The sequence below is a fragment of the Dermacentor variabilis genome, unplaced genomic scaffold (genome assembly GCF_050947875.1).
Source record: "Dermacentor variabilis isolate Ectoservices unplaced genomic scaffold, ASM5094787v1 scaffold_14, whole genome shotgun sequence".
Taxonomy (NCBI): domain Eukaryota; kingdom Metazoa; phylum Arthropoda; class Arachnida; order Ixodida; family Ixodidae; genus Dermacentor; species Dermacentor variabilis.
In genome coordinates, this window is record NW_027460302.1 from 15917389 (window position 1) to 15939581 (window position 22193).

Below are 22193 nucleotides of genomic sequence, written 5' to 3' on the forward strand. Positions count from 1 at the left end.
TTCACTGGCTCTGTAGATGTCATGAGTTTGCACGTAACCAAGTTTGTCTTGCCCAGAACATTCGAAAAGATGTCTTGGTAGTTCGACAGAATTTGTTCGACCTGTGTCTTCTGGTATTCTGGTATTCCAAGGTATTCTGGTATTCCAAGGTGTCCAAGGTGACTTTGACGTCACGGTAAGCCTCGCGCTGGGGAAATGAGAGGAATGGTAGTTCCGGGTCCTCTTCTCTTCCAGTTGTTCCATCTGCAATGTGACAGCCGCACATCCCGTGGTGTCCGTCGAAAGTGGTCTCTCCTCATACTTTTTCAGGAGGTTGATGTGGAACAGACTGGTGTGGGTGCCCCAATCAACAACATAGTCGATTTCACTACGTTTTTCCGATACAGTGAATGGACCTTTCCAGGTTAGAATTAGTTTGTTGTTTTTGGAAGATAATAGTAACAATACCTTGTCTCTGGCGCAGAGCTGACGTGGCTTCGCTTAAATATGTAATTTTGTAATATGTTAATGTAATATTTCTTTTGTGTCAGCTTGGCTTTCTGCAGCTCCTCCTGAGCAATTCTGCATGTTTCCTGTAAACCTTTGCTAAGCTCCATAACATCACAATATGTGGTCTTTGTTTCTTCATCAAGAGTTGCTCGTGTCCATAATTCCTTTAGTATGGCCATTGGTCCTCCAATGTATCGACCGTACAGTAAGTCAAAAGGAGAAAAGCCGAGACTAGACTGAGGCACTTCTCTATAAGCAAATAATAACGGCACCAAGTATCTGTCCCAATTCTTTAGACTTTCCTGGCACATGCGCCGTATCATTTGTTTTAACGTGCCATTAAAACGCTCAACAAGGCCATTCGCCATAGGGTGGTATGGGGTTGTTGGCAAATGTCGGAAGGACAGTATTCTGCTTAGTTCTTGCATTAAACTTTAAGGGAAGGATTGGCCTCGGTCGTTCACGATTTCCTGTGGTATTCCCACACGCAAGAACATTTCCGTCAACGCTTCTGCTATCCTTTCCGTTTCAATTTTTGGTAATTCAACGGCGTCAGGATAGCGTGTTGCGCAGTCCACTATGGTTAGGATATAGCAGTTTCCTTTTGCCGATGTTGCTGAGAGTGGCCCGATTATATCAATCGCCACACGTTGGATTGGCGTGTCAATCACCCGCATGTTCCCTAGGGGGACACGTCCGACTAGGTGTTTCTGAACAGTGCTCTGATAGATGTGACAAGAGCACACAAATCGTGTCACCTCAGCCTACACACCTGGCCAATAGAATTCTTCTAGTATTTTGTCAGTGATGCGTTTAATACCTTGGTCGCCTGCCAAAACTCCTTCGTGCGCCATCTTAAGGACGAACTGACGGAAGCTTTGGGGAACGACCAGTTGGTCGACTTCCTTCCTCGTCAACGATCTATAGTATCTGTAAAGTATCCCCTCGATAAAAACATATTCTACTTTTGTTGATTGCTTCGTCATTTGCTTTCCGATCGACGAAAAACAACCCTCCAAAGTATGGTCTGCTTGCTGCAACTCTTCCACAACTTGTACATCCACATCTAGTGCGTTCGATGCAGCAACAGGTAGCTTCATTTCCTTGGTTCCCCTTGTTGACGCTGCACTCAAGGTAGCTCTATCTTGGGACACGCTTTGGTGTCGAACAGGCTCCTCTGCTGGTGCCAACTCTGTGCAGTTTTGACACATCAGACGGGTCATGTGGCGTGTTGAAACCAATAGGGTAGAGCACCTCATTGATGTTCCCAAGAACAACATCATAGAGTCGCTTTTCCATGCAGAGTGCTAGCGTCGTTCCTTGGAAGACAGGGGAGTCTACGCCTACATTTGCCTCTGGAAGCTGCATAAATTAACCGTCCAGAAGGTAAACAGTATGCATGATACTGGTGAAATTCTTTTCCGACACCAGCGAGCATCTGAAGACCACAGTATTGCATCCGGAATCTGTCAGCACCATCACAGGATGTCCATTGAGATATCTGGTTGCCGTCTGCATCTCTTGCATCCGAAGACCAAGAAGACCAAGATGGCTTCTCCATCTGCTTTTACAGGTGGCTTTGTTCTCTCTTCAGATTTAGTGGCAGGAGCTGGGCTTTCTTCGTTCAGGACAGCAGGCATCCCGTTGCAGCCAGCAATGGCACTTGACGCCGTCTTGTTGCTGCTCTTCATGTTCAGGCATTCATCAACTTTATGCCCATGTTTTCTGCATTTCCAGCAAGACGAGGACTTCGGTCCTTTTGACCACATCCAACAATCTGCAGCACGGTGTCCTTGCTTGCCCATAGAAAGCGCTCAATCTTTCCTTTCCTGGCCTCTGTTTCGCAATTCATGATTTGCAGGACTGCTTTACTAATCTCTCTCTCTTCTTTTCCTCTGGCGAAGTTTGTCAGGCGTTGCGCCTCCAAATAATGGTCAGTCGCTTCGGCTAGCTTGTCGAGGTTGCGGCGTCCTCGCTCTTTCAGGAAGATGGCAAGCCTCTAAACACAACGTAGCAGAAGCTGTTCAGAAACAATCTTATCTCTTAATGCGTCATATGTTTTCTCTGTTTTTTGTCATCTGCTGCCAATGATCAAAGTACCCAAGCAGTCGACCAGCAAACTGCCACCCTCAGAATTCTCAGGCTTAGTTTCGCGAAACTTTTGACGGTATCCTTCTTCCATATACCGGAACCTTTGCAATAAAGTTTGCTTTTGATAGTCTGTGGCATCCTCCGCAGCCATGCGTCCGACCATGCTCAAGGCTTCGCCTGACAAACACAAGTTTAATGACAGCACCCACCTGGCTGTCAGCTTGGCCATCCCTGGCTGGTGGTTACCCACTCGAAGCACTGTATGTACGCGTTGAGTTTGTCATGGCCCTTGAGAGAGGAATAAGCTTGTGGGGGCTTCTAAATGCTTCACCGCTGTTTTTCCTGTGTTCTCTACCGGTTTCAACCGTCCCAGACGCGTGCTGTGCAAGACATCTAGTCTCCAGCAGGGTTCGTTCCACCGTCAGTCGAGCGATCTCCTATTCATGGTCTACTCGCGCTACTTCCCTGTCTTCAGCTCGCTTATCGCGCTCTCTGTTATGCTACTCGTCAGTCCACTCTCTTAGTTCTTTACCTGACAAGCCAAGCTCCCTGCCTATCGGAATAAATTTCTCCCAGTCCATTTCTGGCCACTGTACACAAGCGAAGTGTGGCTCTTGAGGATGGAATTAGAGCTTAGTCCTGTCGCAGATGCCAGAAATTGTAGTGTTTAGGAGTGTTCAGCACTTTTCTAGTGCGCAGTGATGCAGAAGAAATACAGAGTCATTTAGGTGCAGGTATAAAAATCAAAGCAACCTTTAAAATATATATATACAGAGAGTTGATAACCTGCGTAACGGCAGTCAGTGTGTCCACACACATACAGCACACGGGAATAAACAGACTGAAACAGGCCCGTGTTTTATGGCTCAAGGTTCGGTCGTCACGACACTGTGGGTTCACCCGTGCTCAAGCTGGCTGCAACGATGACACACTCAGGAGCCGCAGCGGCCGCAGCCAGGGGATGCCTTGTTCCGCGCGGCCTCGGTGTCTGGCTCGGACGCCGCTCACGACCGACGTGCTACAGTTGCACGTCCAGCACGGCCTCGGTGCCCAGCTCGTACGCCGCTCGCAATCCATGCGTGGCGGTCGCACATGAGGACCGCATCTAGCACAGCAACATCTGTGCCAGACTGTAACGCTGCTCGGCACAGCTCAGGTGTGGCAGCTCAGGGATCGGCGGCCCTCAGGTCAGCCAGCGTCTCGAGTACTGGCAGCAAGAGCTCTAGTTCCTCAGACGTTGTCGTCCACGCTTGGCTCCGCGATCCTCCGCACCTTGCCACGGACGTCTTGCCTGGCAGGAACGTTTGCCTCATTCACCCCAGGCGCTCGGAACTGCTGCCCGCCTGGTTCGAACACTGCGAGGTCGCGCCTCCTCACCCGTGCTCGTGCACGCATTCCCTTCTTCGTTCTTCACGGAGCTTGGGTAGCCCCTCCGATCTTCTAGCGGCACCTCGCAGCACTTACATTTGACAAACGCTAATTGTGTAACGTATTTTGGTGCAAATAGCATTGTACTGTGGCCTTGTTGGTATGGCATCTTGGAATACTATGTATTGTAGCACATACAGAAAAGAAAACACGAAGGCGCACAAAAGATGCAGACACAGCAACATAGCGCCGTGTCTGTGTCTTTTTCCGTGCGCCTTTTTGCGTCCTTGTCTGCGTCCACTTCAGTAGTATTCCTAGTTGCAGGTGACCATTGCTCCGGTTTGGAGATTTCCACAAAATGTTTCCCTGTGAATGTTCTTGCATATGAAATGCTCCTCTCAGTGAGCGTGATGTCTAGCACTTTTAACGTTTTCCCTCTCTCCACAGAGTTGGACCAGTCTGAGAAGCTGGCGCAGGCCCGCTCCTTGCTGCTGGAGCGGCTGCCAGAGGACAACTACGAGCTGCTCAAGTACATTGTCGAGTTTCTGGCCAAGGTCAGCACTGTTGCGCTGCTAAGCACAAAGTCTTGCAGGTTCGATTCCTGGCTTCAGGGGCCGCATATCGATGGAGGTGCAAGGACATCCACGTGCTTAGTGCCAGATGATTTTGTCAAAATCATCTGGATCTCCCCTCTTAATCAATCAGATTGTGGTTTTGGCATGTAATACCTCAGAATTTTATTTCGTTAAGCACTGTTTCTGGCACTACATTGAAGTCCTATGTTCAAGAGTTCTGAACAAATTGTGCAATGTTGAAGAATTCTGCCACATTAGTGTTTTGTTCCAACCAGGAGAGAGCATGTAGCTGCCTTGTAAGCCAGTCAGATTGGACAAGTTGGTGAATTCCACAATACATTAGAATTTGATAGTGTCTGCCATAGCACTCCACAATCCAGTAATATAATAATAACACTCGAAAACCTGTCCCTGTTTGCAAACAGTGTGACGTTACTGCCCCTCCCATCTGCTGCCACACCTTCGAAGTGGGAGTTGGTTGACAAAAAAAAAAAGGTTCCTGTGACCTGTTCGATCTGCATAAGAGTGCTACTTGTATATCAGCTGCTGCGATCGTAATTCGGGCATATTGCTATTTTTTTTAAGTGACAGCATCTACAAAGTGTGCCTAGAAAGTACAATTGTCCCCATTTTACCAGTACATCAATGTAGCATTGTTGCCAAGTGCATGGTTCTCTAAAGTCAGCACTTGGTGATTCCCCAAGGGCTTGCCACTCAGACAGCCACAAAAAACTTATTACTCTTCGAAAGTTTTCACAGTGCCAAAATGATACTTTGCTTAAATGACCTGTCTTCAGACAAAAATTTTCATTGCATTGTCATGAAGGTACTAATCTGCGCCCCACTTATACTGTAGTGCTGAACAGTATACTACAAGATGAACTTCGTCTACAACTGTCAGCCCTACCCATTATGACAGCTCAGTGGAGCTGCATCCCGTGGCGGTGCCCAGGTTCAGATAAGGGAGAAATGCAAGAACACTTGTTGCAGTGTTTCAGAAGTGCAGTAAGAAACCGCAGGTGGTCAAAATTAATCCTTGCAGTGTCCCCCCATGAGCAGCTGTGCAGCTTAAGGATGTAAAACACCATAATTAAATTTTGATTATTAGCCATGATCATGTGAATGTCTAAAGCAAAAGCATACATAAATACATAATTTGTTGTGCGGTAACTTCACTGCATCTGCTGCTTCCCTTTGCTGCTTTCAAAGACCCAACCTTTGCATGCTTATGTGCATCGTCGTAGCAAAAAGTTTGTGCCATAAAAGTAAGTGTCACAACAAAGAAAAAAATAAAGTTCACTTTTACTTAAGGCCCATGACATCTGTGCTAAAACGCGATAATTTCAGTGGCTTGCCTTTTGTCCTTTCCCCATGGTGAAATGTATACACGCAGCTTCGCCAGTAGTCAAAACATGCTAGGAGCTCATTTATAGTCATTTGATAGATTATGCTCAAATGAAGGAGTCTATTCTTTCTTTTTTTTTCTTTTGGCACCCTGCACACTGCAGATGGCACCGAGATACATGCACTAGCTAATCATCGCGTCCAATTCATTCTCATCTGTTCAAAAATTACGGGCCCTGAAGTTTTATCACGGCCTGTTCACTACAACTGGCGTTATTATACACAGCACACGTACAGTCTCGCAAGTGAGTACAGTCTCACAACACATAGTACACCGCACACGCACACACACAGTGGTCTGTTACCCTACGCAAAGATGAGCCAATATCAGCGCACGTGGCACATTTCCGTGGAACAACTGATATTCTTCATTGCACAATCCATCGCAGATCACCACGTGGTTCGTGTTTGCAAGTAAAAAAAGGTCAGCATTGCCAGATTTTCATCATGCAGTTTACCACTTACCAATTTTCTCTGGCGAATACTAGTGCTAATCTGGCTGACAAGAGAATTGTGGAGGTTCACATAAAAAAATAATAAAAATATGCATCCTCATGGTGCCCAGCTACACCGAGCACCACACAGAAAGGCGGCAGTGGCTGTGTTTTGCCAACCAGGGTCACTGCACGTGTGCTGGTCATGGCACGCTGTGACATTGCCAGCACGGTGTTTTGTACCCCAGGAGAGGTCTGTTCACACTTTATGACTGGTCTTTCAGAGTGATCTCTATCACTTTCTGAAGTGACGAAACACAGCAACTGCAGAATACCGTTCTATTTATTGCTCTGTACTTGAGCTTTTAAGTTACTGAAAAGAAACCACATGAGTACCGACACCCGCTGCGGCCAAGCAACGTTTCTTGCTGGTAGCTGATAAGGAACTTGGTGCACAAGTGTGCTTTATCGGCGACACTGCATCTTTTCCCCTTCAAAAGCCCAATCACTCCGGTGGGCGTCTTGGTCGTGTTGAGGGGTGAAGTTGCACTGGGCCCTCTTCTGATGCACTCGCTTGTCGAGTCTCTTCGGCCGGCTGGGGAGTCGCTGGACTGTTGTGTGCCGACTTGCTTCTTGAGTCTCCACGGCCGGCTGTGTTTTCACTTAGCTGCGGCCAAGCGTTGCATTCTCCCTTTGCGTTGTCGCTTCGGCTAGCCGTGTCCGCAACTGATCCACATGACGGCGCTGTATTTCCAGGGGTGTCTCCTGCCTTACCATGCGAATCCCCTTCGTCGCTATCACAGTCCCTGGTAGCCATTTTCGCCCTCACTGAAATTGGCAGGACCAGATGCGCTTTTCAGGTGGGAACAGTGGTTGTGTATCGGCCAACGGAAACTGTTCCTGGATAGCGTCAGCCTCTGCAGGTACCTCGCCTTCTGGGAAGTGGGCAGACAGCCTTGTCCAGGGCTGGAATCTGATGAGTAGTTGTGCGGGTGATTTACCACTTTCGAGAGGCATCGATCTGTAACGGAACAAAAAAACGGGACAGCTGTTTCTTTAATGTGCCGCGTTTGTTTTTCTCAAGACCCTCTTTTATTGTTCGCACAGCTAATCCATTTGATTGTGGATGGTACGGTGCCATCCTGACGTGGCGTATGCAGTTTTCCTTCATGAACTTTGCCATTGCTGCGCTCGAGAACTGGGGGCCGTTGTCTGACACCACACACTGCGGAATACCAAAATTGGTGAAACTTTCTCTGAGCAGCTGAACAGTTGTGTCTATCGTCACTGTTTTCACAGGCGTTGCTTCTAACCACTTGGTTTCCGCGTCAGCTAGGATGAAGATTAGATAACCATCAACAGGGCCTGCAAAATCCATATGCAATCGGTACCACCGCTTTCCTGTCTTGGGCCACGGGGAATAAACTTGCGCTGCAGGCATCGACCAACACTGCACGCACTGGGGGCAGCCTTTCATCAACCTTTCAATGTCATTGTCTAATCCGGGGTACCCGAATAACGTACGCCCAAGCCTCTTCATGGCCCCGATTCCTGGGTGCATATCGTGTAGCTCGTTCAATAAGCACTGTCGGGCTGTCTCCGGCATGGCCACACAATGACCCCAGTAAGTGAGGCTATGGCTCACGACGAGCCCGCGTCGGTGGGTGAAGTACGGCAGCAGATGCTGCTGCCCCTTGGCAAGATGTGATGGCCAGCCATGCTCGATCCATTCTCGGACTTGCCGAAGTGTGCCGTCCTCCTGGGTCAGAGCGATTATTTGTTCAGATGGAAGGGCACTTGCATCTAAACCTTGCGTGTAGAGCACATATTCCATTACCACTTGACTTCCACGTTCATGATCCCATGGCAAAGGCATGCAACTAACAGCATCTGCGTTACCATTGTGCAGTCCCTTGTGGTATTCCAGATTGTATTGGTATGCTGATAGAAGGAGCGCCCAACGCTGAATTCGAGCTGCCGCCATCTGCGGAATTAGTTTGTCTGGGTGGAAGTGCCCAGTGAGTGGCTTGTGATCCATTACTAACGTGAAACGGTTGCCGAACAGGAAATTGCGAAACTTCAAAATTCCAAACACCAAGGCCAGCGCTTCTTTCTCTATTTGTGAATAATTGTGTTCTGCTGACGTCAGCGTTCTTGAAAGAAATGCTATAGAATGGTCCATGCCTTCAATGCGGTGAGATAATGCTGCGCTTAAACCGTCTGATGAAGCATCACACTCTAGTCGCAATTCCTTCTGCGGATCGTAGTGAACCAGAAGATTTGCCTTTAACAAGGCACGCTTTCCAAAAGCTCTTTTCTGCTCTTCTTTCCAGTTCCAGCGTTGGCCTTTCGCTAGCAACCGATAGAGCGGAGCCATAGTCGTAGCCAAATTAGGCAAACTTCTTAAGTTGGCTTAGGGCTCTGGTTTTGGTGCAGCTGTTACGGCTTCGAGGTTGTCCTGCAGCAGGTGAAGGCTGGTTGCATCATTCTTGTGCCCCAGAAACTGCACTTCTTTCTCTCGGAACCGACATTTGGCTTTGTTCAGCTGGAGGCCACTGTCCCGCAGTCTCTGCAACACTTGTCGAAGCGTCAACGTGTCATGCTGTTTCTCGGCGATTATGATGTCGTCCAAATATATGCGCACTCTTGGTAAGCCCCGCAATAACGACTCAATGCGCCGCTGAAACAGTGCGAGAGCGGACGAGATGCCGAAGGCTAATCGGTTGGGCGAGTATAAGCCCTGGTGCATGTTGATGACGGTTAACTTTTTAGCCTCTTCGTCAAGCGGGAGCTGGTTATAAGCATTCCGCAAGTCCAGTGTAGTGAATACTTCTCCCCATAGAGCGCGGCAAAAATGTCAGCCACCTTTGGCAAAGGGTACTCAGGTGAGTGGCGGGATTCACGGTGAGCTTAAAATCGTCGCACAGCCTGATGTCCCCAATCTTCTTCACCACTGGTGTAACAGGCGCTGCCCACTCGGAAACACTTACCGGCGACAGAATGCCTTGCTGAACGAGGCGATCAATTTCCGCGGACACGGCTTTGCGAAGCGCAAACGGCACCGAACGAGCCCTCAAAAACCGTGGTGCCGCACCTTCTTTGTTGTGCAGCTTCACGGGCGGACCTTTGCAACAGCCCAGCCAGTCTTCAAACAAGTCTGAGAACTCATCAAGCAGATCTTTTATGCCGTCTTCAGACTGCAGCGCATGAACGCCTGGTAGAGCCTGTTCTTCGAAGAGTGACAAGCCGGCCTCGCGGAAAGCTTGAATTGTGTTTCTACCGCACAGTAGTGGTCCGTCACAGTCGACTACCACGAGGAAACTGTCCACTTGCATCTTGCTGTGCTCCACCCTCATAGCGACTCAGCCGAGCACTGGAAGAGGCCCCAAGAAGCAGGCCAATCGAAGTGGCATTTTTTCTAGCCCAGGCCACCACTTATAGTGCCTCTTAACCCTGTGAGGGTCGATTTTTTTCGCCATATGCGACCACCCAGGGTGGATTTTTTTTATTTCACATTCCGATTCTTAGAGACTTATTTCGAAAAAAATTTACCGTAATTTTCTATGGTGACCGTAAAGTGAGAAAAAAATCTTTTGTGTTGGTATATATGCACTCTTCATTCATAAATAACAACAATAAAAAAAGGAAATAAACTTATCAGAATTAAAAATTTGATGCATTTTTATGCACATAAGGCTTTGAAAATCCGCACACGAGAATATTTTACAAGTTTCAAATGTTCTTGCTCTTACACTAATACGTACGTCCATAATGTAATCAAACTGCGTAGGTGCGCGCACTCAAGAAAACATTTTGGTTGTGTGCCCATCAAAAAAAGCAACACGTGTGACAAACTTTCACTAACCTTCATCTTTCGTGACTCTTAAAAAAAAAGAAAAGAAATAGAAAAGCATGCACGGCGGCATCCTTCCTATGCGCACCCCTGTGAGCACTAAACGAGCAAAATACGAGCGGTCGCCCTATGAGCGATTAGTAACGAGATAGCGATCACTTTTGCAAACGCAAAAAGCCGAAACTGCCCGCGAAACAAAATCCAAACGGCCGCCCCACGTGCGCGCGCCAATGCGCGAGCGGCAGTATATAGACGCGCGGGAGAAAACTAGCACTAAAACAAACCATGCAACGAAAACTGAGAGAGGGAGGCGCGTAAAAAAAATTCCCTGTATCCCCTCATAGTGGCAGCACATGACAGAAAGGAAAAGGTTAGGAAATTGGTGCGCTTTTGAAACGTTCAGACGGCGCCGTAAATATATGGCATCGACCATTTTCAAACTTGTTCGGAGCGCCGTATATTTATGTCATTGACTGTCAAAGGGTTAAAGAAGTTTTTTTAGAATAACACTGACGGATGACCCTGTGTTGATCAGCATCCACAGTGTCCTGCCGCCCCAGTCCAAGTTTCGTTCCATTGATCGCGTCCTCTGGTCAGCATTGTTCCGGGTGGATAGGGTGAAACGCATTTCTTCCCCGCTGTCTTCCTTATCGGACAGTTCATTGAGCAGGTATGCTCCCTGTTGGTTGGTGTTCCGGCATTGGCACATTCTCGCCAAGTGTCCTCTAGGGCCGCATTTCCGGCACACCTTCCCGACATGTTGGCATTAACAATGCAAAGTAGGGCAAAACCTAGCATGGGACCAAAATTTTTGTTTCAATTTGTTCATGGTGACAAAACAATTGACACATCCATACAAAGTGCTTTGAATCATTCTAGGTCAACACGACACAAACACTCCAGAACACCTAATGATAAATGCACCTCTAACTCAAATTGCTTTAAATATTCATATTTCCTTAAAGCTATTAGGGAGCGAAATGAACTTAGTCCTTCCATTACAAACACATTATATTTAAATTACTTCATGACTTCGAGCGGCCGCAAGCTTCAACAGTGTTCGCTCGGAGCTTGCCCCTCGTTGATCATCGAGGAGGGAACGGCACATAGACTAGACGGGTTTAACACATTGCTACGAGTGAGTGAACATCGTGCAACAGAGCACCGTAGTGTATGCCAGTGACTACAAAAGTTAGAAGCAGAGTTGTTATCTAAAGAGCATCGCGCTCTTTCTTTACATTCTGCACGGGGTTCTACCTTCACAGCACTGGAGTCTGCAACAAACAATTCCAATGCATGTTTATGCTTTGAAGGACGCATTGGCGTTATTTGTGTACTCGTGCGTGGTGTGCCGTCCATTTGGTGCGTATTTGAATGAAAAAAAAAAAAGCTATTGCGTGGCGTACTGCACATGCATAAGGAATGCGCCGTGGGTACAGGTAAAAGCAACAACAACAGAAAAAAAAACTGCGCATGCGACATGGGGGGGCGAAGTAGGGGAAGTGAGCCAGACAAGTCACTATAGTAATTTTTAGAAAGCTGCTTTGGAGAGGAGGTGCCGCTCGGCTGCTGTTCTTGTTCCCATGATGACGCAAACAACCATGTGCGCCACCACTTTAGTAAGGTATCGCCCGCCCGAAAGGGACGTAACTGAAGGGTGCTTTGGCGCGTCAGAAAGAGCAGCTGCATCAACTCGACCAATGGGACCCATGCGGAGATTCACATGGCCATAGCGCATGGTGGTCTGGAACACGAGCACGGTTTGAGTAGTTGTTGTTGAGTGACCTAGAACCCTCTATGCCTAGAATACTGGGAGCATACTGGGATAGTGTCCAAAGCGCCGCCTCCCGCGTGAGGCTTTTGCGGGGAACTGCCTTATCGCGCTGCTGCTGTGCCGGACTCGTGGGCTTTCTGCACTCGGGAAGCAAGCGGGAAGCCAGGCGCGTCTATGTGCTGTAGCTTTCTTGCGTTCAGTTTCTATGCAAGACACTTAAAGGTTAGTCAACTTCAATGGTGCGGTACAGCATGGAACTTGGCATCTTGAAGCGTTGTCTTAGGGCTGGAGCAGCAAGATAATGCAAAAAATCATGTGTCGAACAGCATCAGCGGAGCCTAGTTCTGGTGCTAGAGTTCAGAAACGGTAATGTGGGAGCTGTACATGCGTAGTAAAGCTCAAAATGAAGTCGCATGCACAAGAAGAAAACGAAAACAAAGTTATTTGCATGGGGAATCGGGCGAAAGGGTGATAGATGCAATTATTAAGAGTAACGAAAAAAAAACTAAATTACTCGCACAATCAACTGCAGTACATAGGTGCAGTTACAGCTTCGCTTACCACTGGATGGATGGACGGACGGATGGATGGATGGTGGCTATACCCTTTGTAACGGGCGGCGGCTAGTGCCACCTAGCCTTTTGCTCCCCCTCCTATTTTTCTTTCTTTATATCCTCTTCTCCTTAAACTAGTTTTCGCTCCCCTCCTCCCCCCAAAATAACTATCTAAAAAAGTATAGGAAACATTATCTCCCCGATTTATGGTATTATCTCTCCCTTGACTTCCTCCACCAATCCTCTAGCCTCCCCTTCGTTACTGCCGCTCTTTTCTCGTCTACTTGCCCTCGTTCCCCGGGAAAACCCAATGCTCCTTCCATATCTGCCACTGTTCCCTCTGCCCGAGTCGGGCGAAGGTCTGTGCATCTCAGCACTATATGCTCTGTGGTCTCCATTTCGGCTGTGCAAGCTGTGCACCAAAGGTCCACGTCTTCAAATTTAGCCCTGTATGTTTTCGTTCTCAAAACCCCCGTCCTAGCTTCGAATAATAGTCAGCTACCCCGCGAGTTATTGAATAAGAGCTCTCTCTTAACCTCCTGCTTTTGTGACCTATACATAGTTAGCGCTGGCTTTCCGAGCATTCTTTCTTCCCACATTTTAGAGCGCAGCTCTTTGCCGTCCGTTCCTGGGTTTCGCGTCGTCGTCGGCGTCGGCGTCGGCGTCGGTCTCGTAACCAGCTCCGCCCCCCTTTCATCCCCCCAGCGCTAGCAGCGACCGACTGATACCGCTGGATGCCGCTGACCCCGCTAGAGAGTCAAGATAACGTGACTGCATAGAACACCGTCGCCGCCATGCAGAAAGAGTATCAGTCAAAGGCATCAGTCAGTCGCTGCTATCTCTTCCCTCCTCCCTTTATCGTGTTGTCCGCTTGCTGCGCGCGCTTCTGCCCCCATCGTTTGCCGCTGGGTGTACACGCCGCCCCCCTCCGCTTCCGCTTACTGCTGGTTGCTCTCGACGGCAGCGATGAGCCTCCGCTTCGGCGGCGCGAACTGCAGGGTCTTCTCGGCGGCGGCGATGAGCTTCTGCTTCAGCCTCGCTTACTGCTGGTTGCTCTCGACGGCGGCAATGAGCCTCCGCTTCGGCGGCGCGAACGGCAGGGTCTTCTCGGCGGCGGCGCTTAGCCTCTGCTTCCCCCACGGCTGTGACAACCTCGCGAGGCACTTGTATAGATCTCGTCTTTGAGAATCAAGCATTGGTGTACCAAGTCGAACATATATCAGTCTATTTCTCCGACCACAAAGCTTCCTTCATGACTGTCAAGAACTGTTAGTGGAGTCTTTGTTAAAGGAATACGTGTGAAAAATAAAAAAAAAATTCTGTGATAGCGCATACATGTGTTGCTCGATTTCTTTGCCTCAATCTATCCAAAAGGTGAAACAGCTTATTTGCTGCGCTCAAATTTCGCATTAGGAAGTAACGTAATCGTCGGTAATTTTTTCTTTCCGTCTCCTTTACCTCCTTTCCCACACTAGAACCACGTTCGACCCCCTCCCTTGGCTGTAGGTATCTATTCCTCAGCTTCCTCGTTCCGAGTGTCCACTTTGTATTCAAACTTTTCATGTATAGGTATTTGTACACTTTTCCTGCCCACCTTTTTTCCTCCAGTGCTGGGAGTCTCTGTTCATATCTTAGCTTACTTATTGCCTCTCTACCTTCGAATGACGTCCATCCCATGTCCCCCTGCACTCCCTCATTAGGGGTGTTCCCGTGTGCTCCTAAGGCCAACCTGCCTACACTTCTCTGTCTCGTTTCCATGCATGCCTGAACTTCCGATTTCATGCACAGTACTGAATTTCTGAATGTGAGGCCAGGTACCATAACCCCTTTCCATACGCCCATAACCACCTCGTACCTATTATAGTTCCATAGTGCCTTGTGTTTCATTACAGCTGAGTTCCTTTTCACTTTTTCAATCATAATTTTTTTCTTTATTCCAAGTACTTTTTGCCCTCGTTTAGCCATATGCCCAAATACTTGTATTTTTCAACATGATCAATCTTAGTGCTTTGTATTTCCAATGGTTCCCCCCTTTCTTCGTTGTATACTATTATCCCAGACTTCTCTCTACTGAATTGCAGTCCCAATTTTTCTCCCTCCTCTACACATATGCTCATTAGTTCCTGTAGCCCTACTCAGGTATTAGCAAGCAGTACAATATCATCTGCATACATCAGTCCGGCTAATACTTGAGCTACCTTCTGCCCTTCCAGCATATAGCTTATGTCGGTTCCTATTGTGCTCTGTTCTAGTCTCTTTTCCATTTGGCTCATGTAAATCATAAAAAGCAGAGGCGACAATGGACAGCCCTGCCTGAGACCTCTTCTTATATTAGCTGGCTTTGTAGTTTCCCCCTCCCATGTTATCTCTACCTCATTATCTGTATAAACTTGTTGTAGGAACCCAATCATCTTTCTATCTAGACCATATTCCCTCAACTGGCTCCATAACTTTTCTCGGTTTACATTATCATAGGCTCCTCTAATGTCTAAAAAAAGCTATCCATAGCGGTTTCTGCCTGGCTGCCGCTATCTCTATGTACTGTGTTATAACAAATAAATTATCATCTAGCCTTCTGTTCCTTCTAAATCCATTCTGCAGTTCTCCCAAGATCTCTTCATGTTCTGCCCATTCCTCCATTCTCTTTTTCGCCATCTGCATTGCTACTCTGTATATGACTGATGTGACAGTTATTGGCCTGTAGGATTGAATGTTGTCCTTGCTTCCCTTACCTTTGTAAACTAATATCATTCTGCTTGATTTCCAGTCCTGTGGGACATCTCCCCCTACTACTATTTGTTCAATAAGTTGTCGTAATTTTAATTTACTTTTCTGGCCTAATATGCTTATCAATTTCATAAGTATGCCATCAGGTCCTGTCGCTGTTCCCACGGGGACCTTGTGTTCAATTCTGTCCCATTCCTTACTTGTCATCCCTCTGTACTCCTCCTCTAATTCTGTCCTGCTGTTGTCATTGTTCTCCATTTTGCTACCCACTGGCTCTGCAAATGCTGCCTCTATTGTTAACCTAATATATTCCTGAGCTTCCTCTCCCTCTACCTTTGTGCCTTCTGGTGTGGTCAGTGAGTGCTGAACCACCTCTGTCTTCTTACTCTGTTGCCTTATGTGTTCCCAAAATTTCTTAGATGCATTTCTGTATTTTTTCCGTATCTCCAACAACCACTGTACCCCAACTTTTGCTATCTTGGCTTGAATTAATGCCAATGCTTCTCTTTTCATTGCAAGGTAATCCTCCCATTTTGACTCCACCTCTTCTGGTGAGGCTCCCCTTTGCTTTGCTGCTCTGTCTTTTCTGCACGCATCTTTGCGTCGCTCTATGGCCTCCTTAACTTCTCGGTCCCACCAGCTTTTCGGTTTATGTTTTTCCTGCTTGCTTCCTAGTTTCCTAATCTGTCCCTTCTCTAGCTCTCGTTTAAAAATACCTACTAACTCGTCATATGTCCATGCCCTTTGCAGTTGCTTGGATACCATGCTTTCAATGTTTTTCGCCACTTCTTGTAGCTGCCTGTCATTCAATTTGCTCATACCTTTCCTTTCTTTAGTTTCTACCAGTGGTACTGTCCTTTCAAAGCTGATTTTGATTCGTTTGTGATCACTCCCCAGGCTTTTTGTACCTTCTTCATCAATTTCCATACATCCCAACCGTTCATACAGCTTGTGGGTCATTAGGCAGTAGTCGATTGTCGAGTGGGTGTTATTTCTTTCCCATGTTATTTTCCCGGCACATTTAATTTCAGTATTAACTATCACAAAATCATCAGCCTCACAAAAATCTACTAACATCTGCCCTGTTGCATCTGTCGCCCCGTCAAAGTATTCCAAATGTGCATTCATGTCCCCTAGGATGATTATCTCCCGTTTCATAGCTAACTCCCTGATGTCCTTGGCCATACATTTGAAATGTTTCGCATTCTCCTCTTGTTTCGCATTCTCCACTACAAGCTTTCCAGTCATGGTTGCCAGTGGTTTACAGCCATATCCAAATGTCTTCATTCAACAATTTGTTAGCCTCCACTAGTACTTTATTATACAAAGAGCACCGAAACAGAGCTTAAGGGAAACAAGATAAAGAGTAAGGATGGCTGTAGCGCTGTAATCATGTTAGCTTATTTCGCTTCAGAGATAGCATGCAGCAACGAGCTTCGCCGTGCTTAGACGAAGTTTGTATTAAGTGCGAAAATTAGAAATAAAAGCAATGCCAGGTAAAATTTATTCCAGAAGGTTTTACACAAAAGGTGTCTCACACAAAGAGACTTTACAGATATCCAGATAAAATTAGTCATAGATACCAGCATTCTTGCTGGCAAAAACAGGTACACCTAGCAATGTACAAACGTAGAAGTGTTATTTCAGTCACTTTAAAAAATTGTTCAGGAGTACAAACCTGTTCTATATATATAATATAATCAACAAATATAGAGGTCATCATACTTTGCTGGTGAAGCAGTGCACTGACACGGACACAGAGTAGACACACAAAACGACACTTGCTGCACTCGCAACTATTTTATTTCAGAACACATACTTCATATTGACACGTCTACTTATCTTTATCAGGCAACCACGTTTCGCCGCCTAACAAATGTTATTGCACAGCGCAGATCGCGCCTGCATGTATCCGAAGTTTCTGGAAAGTTATTGATGCTTCTATCCGCTGTCTGTTGTCGCCAAACGTTGTGTTATCTGATTTCATCGCCTAACGCGAATGGTGTAGAACTTTGTGGAAGGCACGCGGGTCCCAACGATTAGTCTGGAACATTCGACGACTGCTGTATAAAGGCCGACGCGCTTGACCCACTGATCAGATTTTCGGCGATCGTCGACCGTGTTTGCCGCTATCGTTGTGCTATAAGCATAGCCTATTTTGTGGGCACAGGTTCGCCCAGTAAAAGTTAACTTTGTCTTTCGCAGTATTGCTACTGTGTTCTTCAACGTCACCACCATGTGACATCTGGTGGAGGTGCTAGTGCGTTCATGTACCGAACGCCCCCGCAATGCCGCGATCCAAGCCCGAAGCCCGAGGACAAAACCAACATCGCCCAAGACCAGCATGCTAGCCGCAGTTTACAAGGACTGGCCCTAGAGCACGGACTTCTACCTGAGCTGACAAAGAAGATCGTGGTCAAAACAACCCCTATGGCTACTCCAGCGTCCCCTGTTACCCTACAACAACCTCGGGACCCACCGACCTGCCATGGAGCAGCGACTGAAGACCCGGAATCCTGGCTGGAGACCCACAAACGAATCGCGACTTTTAACAACTGGGACTCCGACGACAAGCTGCGGCATGTATACTTTGCCTTAGAAGATGCCGCCAGAACGTGGTTTGAGAACCGGGAGTCGACCTTGACAATGTGGGACCTCTTTTGTAGCGGCTTCCTGCGCACCTTTACGAGCGTCGTGCACAAGGAAAGGACCGAAGCCATGCTGGACGCCCGCGTGCAGCTACATAATGAGAATGTTACCATCTTCACAGAAGAAATGAACCGTCTGTTCTGCCACACTGACCCAGATATGCCCGACGAGAAGAAAGTTCGCCTTCTCATGCGTGGTGTGAAGAAAGGACTTTTCGGCGCAATGATTCGAAGACCGTAGAAGAGTTCCTTCTCGAGGCCACCAGCATCAAGAAGACACTCGAAATGCGGAACCGGCAATTCAACCGCCGTACAAACTCTACCCACTACGCAGGAATTCAATCACTGGCCCCGGACGATCTGCGCGAGACAATCGGGGCCATTGTGCGCGAAGAACTGCGAAAGGTCTTGCCTTCGTCGCAGCTTCAAGTGGTCTCGATCGCCGACATCATGAAAGAAGAGGTGCACCGATCGCTTAGAGTTCCTCAGGTGCAACCAAAATCACCGCAGCCCCAGCCGGAAGCGATGACCTACGCCGCCGTCGCCCGCACTCAAGGCCCCCCTGCATGACCGCGCGAGGGCCCTTTAACGCCACAATTACATCGTCCACCGCCGCCGCTGTCAGCACGCATGCCCGTCGCCCAGCGCCGCTACGCGAGGAAGACAAACATTTGGCGCACTCCTGACCACTGCCCACTCTGCTACCACCGCGGAGAAGTCGGCCATGTGTAAAGCCGATGCCCATACTGGGAAATGGGTCTGCGAGGGTTCGCCGTTAACGCGCCGCGTCCGCATCTTGGCAAACGACCTCACGATATCGCCGACTACCTCGCCGCCACTCAGTGGAGGCTCGACGACCGTCCCGTTCGCCGTCAACATGCCGCTACCTGTCGCCGCAGCGCCGACCATACACTGGCCCAGCCCGGGGCCGGTCAGCGAGCCCGTATCCAGAAAACTAAAAGCAGCACCCAATGGAGCTGCGGTTGCTGTTCGTCGAAGTGACGAAGATCCTCCGCCGCCGCCGAAGAAGCCGAAGAGACCATCTCAAAGGCATAATAATGACACGCCGCCCTCCCGACGAAGTCGGGAAGCCAAGACTACACCGACGAAAGACGACTTGAGGACGCGACGTTCCAGCTTCAGTTCAACACGATGCAGCCATGATCCGATGCCAAGACCTAACTGCAACGCCAGACAAAGAACCACCAACTTCAGCGTGCTTCTCGACGGCCACGCAGTTACCGCCTTAGTGGACACAGGGGCCAATTACTCTGTAATGAGTGGATGCATCGCCGCCCAGTTGAAGAAAGTAAAAACTGCATGGGAAGGTCCTCAAATTCGGACTGCTGGAGGACACCTCATCACGCCCACTGGAATCTGCATGGCAAGAATTTCCGGTCATGACCGAACTTACCCTGCCACCTTCGTTATCCTCCAACAGTGTTCACGAGACATCATTCTCGGCATGGACTTCCTGAACCAATACGGCGCAATCATCGACCTGAAATCGAAGTCGATAACGCTGTTGGGAGATGGAGCGATACCGCCGGAGAGTTCTCGTACTCACCATGACTTAAGCGTGCTTGAAAGTCAAGTCAGCATCCCGCCTCGCTCCACCATTGTCATTTCCGTCGGCACCAAAACACCTGCCAACATAGAAGGCATGATCGAGGGTATATTTATAAACCTGCGCACCCTCAGGCGTCAAAGAAAATCAGGGTGAGATTAAAGGCATTTTTAACAAAATCATTTGCCCGCGCATACTCGGGCGTCAAAGATATGGCACCTGTCTATCATGGCGTGCAATCCTAGCGTATTTGTTACACCCCTAACAAACATTTTTTTTTATACAATACTTTTGCTTTGGTGTACTTCCAACAAGGCAACCTCACCATGGCTTAGATGTACAGATGGCGGACTGATACAACCCTCTCCGTTCTTGTGAATGTGAAAGGCTTCGATTATTTCCCCTGGTCAGCTGATCCTTATGGTGCGATAAAACTGTAGTGTCATTGTAAAGCGGCCAGCACCCATGTTGTGAGCAGTGCCCTTTAATGTGGGAATCAGTGTTTGCCCCCAGTGACCTTCTATGTTCCAAAAGTCTTGTGTTTACACACCGACCCGTTTGGCCGATGTATACTTATCCAAACGATATTGGAAAACAGTAGACAATGGATGACCTGCACTCGACAAATTTTTCCTTGTGCTTGACCGTGCACTTAGAACCATTTACTTCTGTTTTTGTTGAAACTCTACGATCCACTCCAGCACATATTTTTTCAGAGTTTGTTAGGTATGCGCCGACTAGATATATAAACCTTGTGAACATTGTGTATATATGGACCTTGTGAAAAGGTTCTCAAAATCTCTGATAAATCTACAGAGATGGCCAGTACAGCAAGCCTCCGTTGTCCCGCAGCTAGACGTGTGTAATCAGCTGCGCTCAGTTGACTAACATATTCTTTCTTGGTTAGTAGAATATCGCGATAGTGTTCAGACTTTGTTTTCAGAACAAACTTCCTAATCACATAGCCGTGCTGATGTAAAAAAATGAGCCTTTCATCACTATTGTGAGACGCGTTCGGCGTGACCCGGTTCTGCACCGGACTGGCTGCCTTCTTCTATCAGCCTTTCGATCAAGCTACATCGTCTGGCTTTGCACCACCTGCATTATCTTGAAATCATCATTCACTCTGAATTGATGCAATGGTGCAATGCCTAGCAATGCGGTGAAGGCGTGTAACTACGGAATGAGCGAAGAGAGAAAGTGAAGAAACGTAGGGGGCGGTGATGCAAAGGGGGGGTGACATTAAGATTACGCCGTATGACCAAAAAGGTGCAGGGGCTTTACTTTACGTGTGATAGGTCAATGAGAAGAGAGAAAGGAGTGAGATCTGGAGGTGATATGACTTGGAGACATCCGGTGAACCTGCCAGAAGCATTTAATCTAACATCTGCCTCATCTGCATTTTCCCTGCCCCTCCTCCTTTTATGAAATTTTCCATTTATACAAAATCAATTTTTTTTCTGAAATGAATATATTACTGGCCCAGCTGTTTACGCATTTATTATGTTAAACTTTAACTGTTACAACAGCCTTGTTTATAATCCATGAGTCCTCTCATAAATCAACATGTTAACTTGTCTCACGCTATCATATACAAGTGGCCCGGCAGTGGGATAACTGTAATTTATTGCCTAACGTAGGATTGTTACGCAAGCTAGCAAGTGTCACGTGGTGGTGATGTTGAACAATGCAGTAGCAATACTGCGAAAGACAAAGTTAACTTTTACTGGGCGAACCTGTGCCCACAAACACAGGCTGCACTTATAGCACAACGATAGTGGCGAACACGGTCAGCGATCGTCGAAAATTTGATGAGCGGGTCAAGCGCGTCGGCTTTTATACATCAGTCTTCGAATGTTCCAGAGTAATCGCTGGCACCCGCGTGCCTTCCACAACGTTCTACAATATTCGCGTTGCGCACACATGCAATCAGATTACACAAGGTTCGGTCACAGACAGCGGATAGAACCATCGATAACATTCCAGAAACTTCCGATACATGCAGGCGCGTCCTGCACTGTCGATAACATTGGTTAGGCGGTGAAAAATTGGTGAGGCCCGATAAGGACGAGTACACGTGTCACAAGCATTTATTGTGCATGACGATGTTATGTGTGTTTGCATTAAATTACCCCCTTTGATGCACTGCAAATATTTCTATTACCTTTAAATATGAGTCCTGCTATTGCCTTAAATGGCAGTAAAACATGAAAAATGACGTCCTTGTAAGTTCTCTTTTCATAATGCAATTACAACTATGTATTAATAGATCAGCAAGTATATTTGCTATGTACGAACCGGCGAGCATACAGAATTGCTAAATTGACTTTCATATTAAGAAGGGAACAGCAGGGCGCAGGTTGTGGTTTTGTAAAGCAAATCCATCGCATGAAATAAGAGAAAGTAAATGAAAGGCGCAAAGTGTTCACATGAGCAAGCTGTTTATATCTGCTTCGTTCTCCTGGTTATGCGTGTCATCTCGTGCTTATTCTATTTTGCAGCATGTTTACGTTTGTCATAATTAAATACCTCCACTCACAAGGAGATGCACGCTCAACATGTGCCAGAAACAGCCCCCTAACTGCGGATCATTGCGGTGACAACCCTGCAAGCATAGAAGGAATTGTACAAAATCCCTGTATTTACAGCACACAAGCGCGTTTTCTGTGTGGCGAGTCGCTGCAATATTATCTTGCAGTTACGTAGTAT

At 47.5% G+C, this 22193-nt stretch overlaps 1 protein-coding gene across 2 annotated transcripts in view; it reads left to right on the forward strand.

Moving 5' to 3' along the window:
* RhoGAP68F (Rho GTPase activating protein at 68F) overlaps positions 1-22193 on the forward strand; it is a 230520-nt gene that overhangs the window by 203685 nt on the left and 4642 nt on the right. For both annotated transcript variants that reach the window (XM_075677915.1, XM_075677917.1), the window contains one exon: positions 4396-4502. In XM_075677915.1, coding sequence (XP_075534030.1) covers positions 4396-4502 — 107 coding nt within the window. The remainder of the gene's footprint in view (positions 1-4395; positions 4503-22193) is intronic.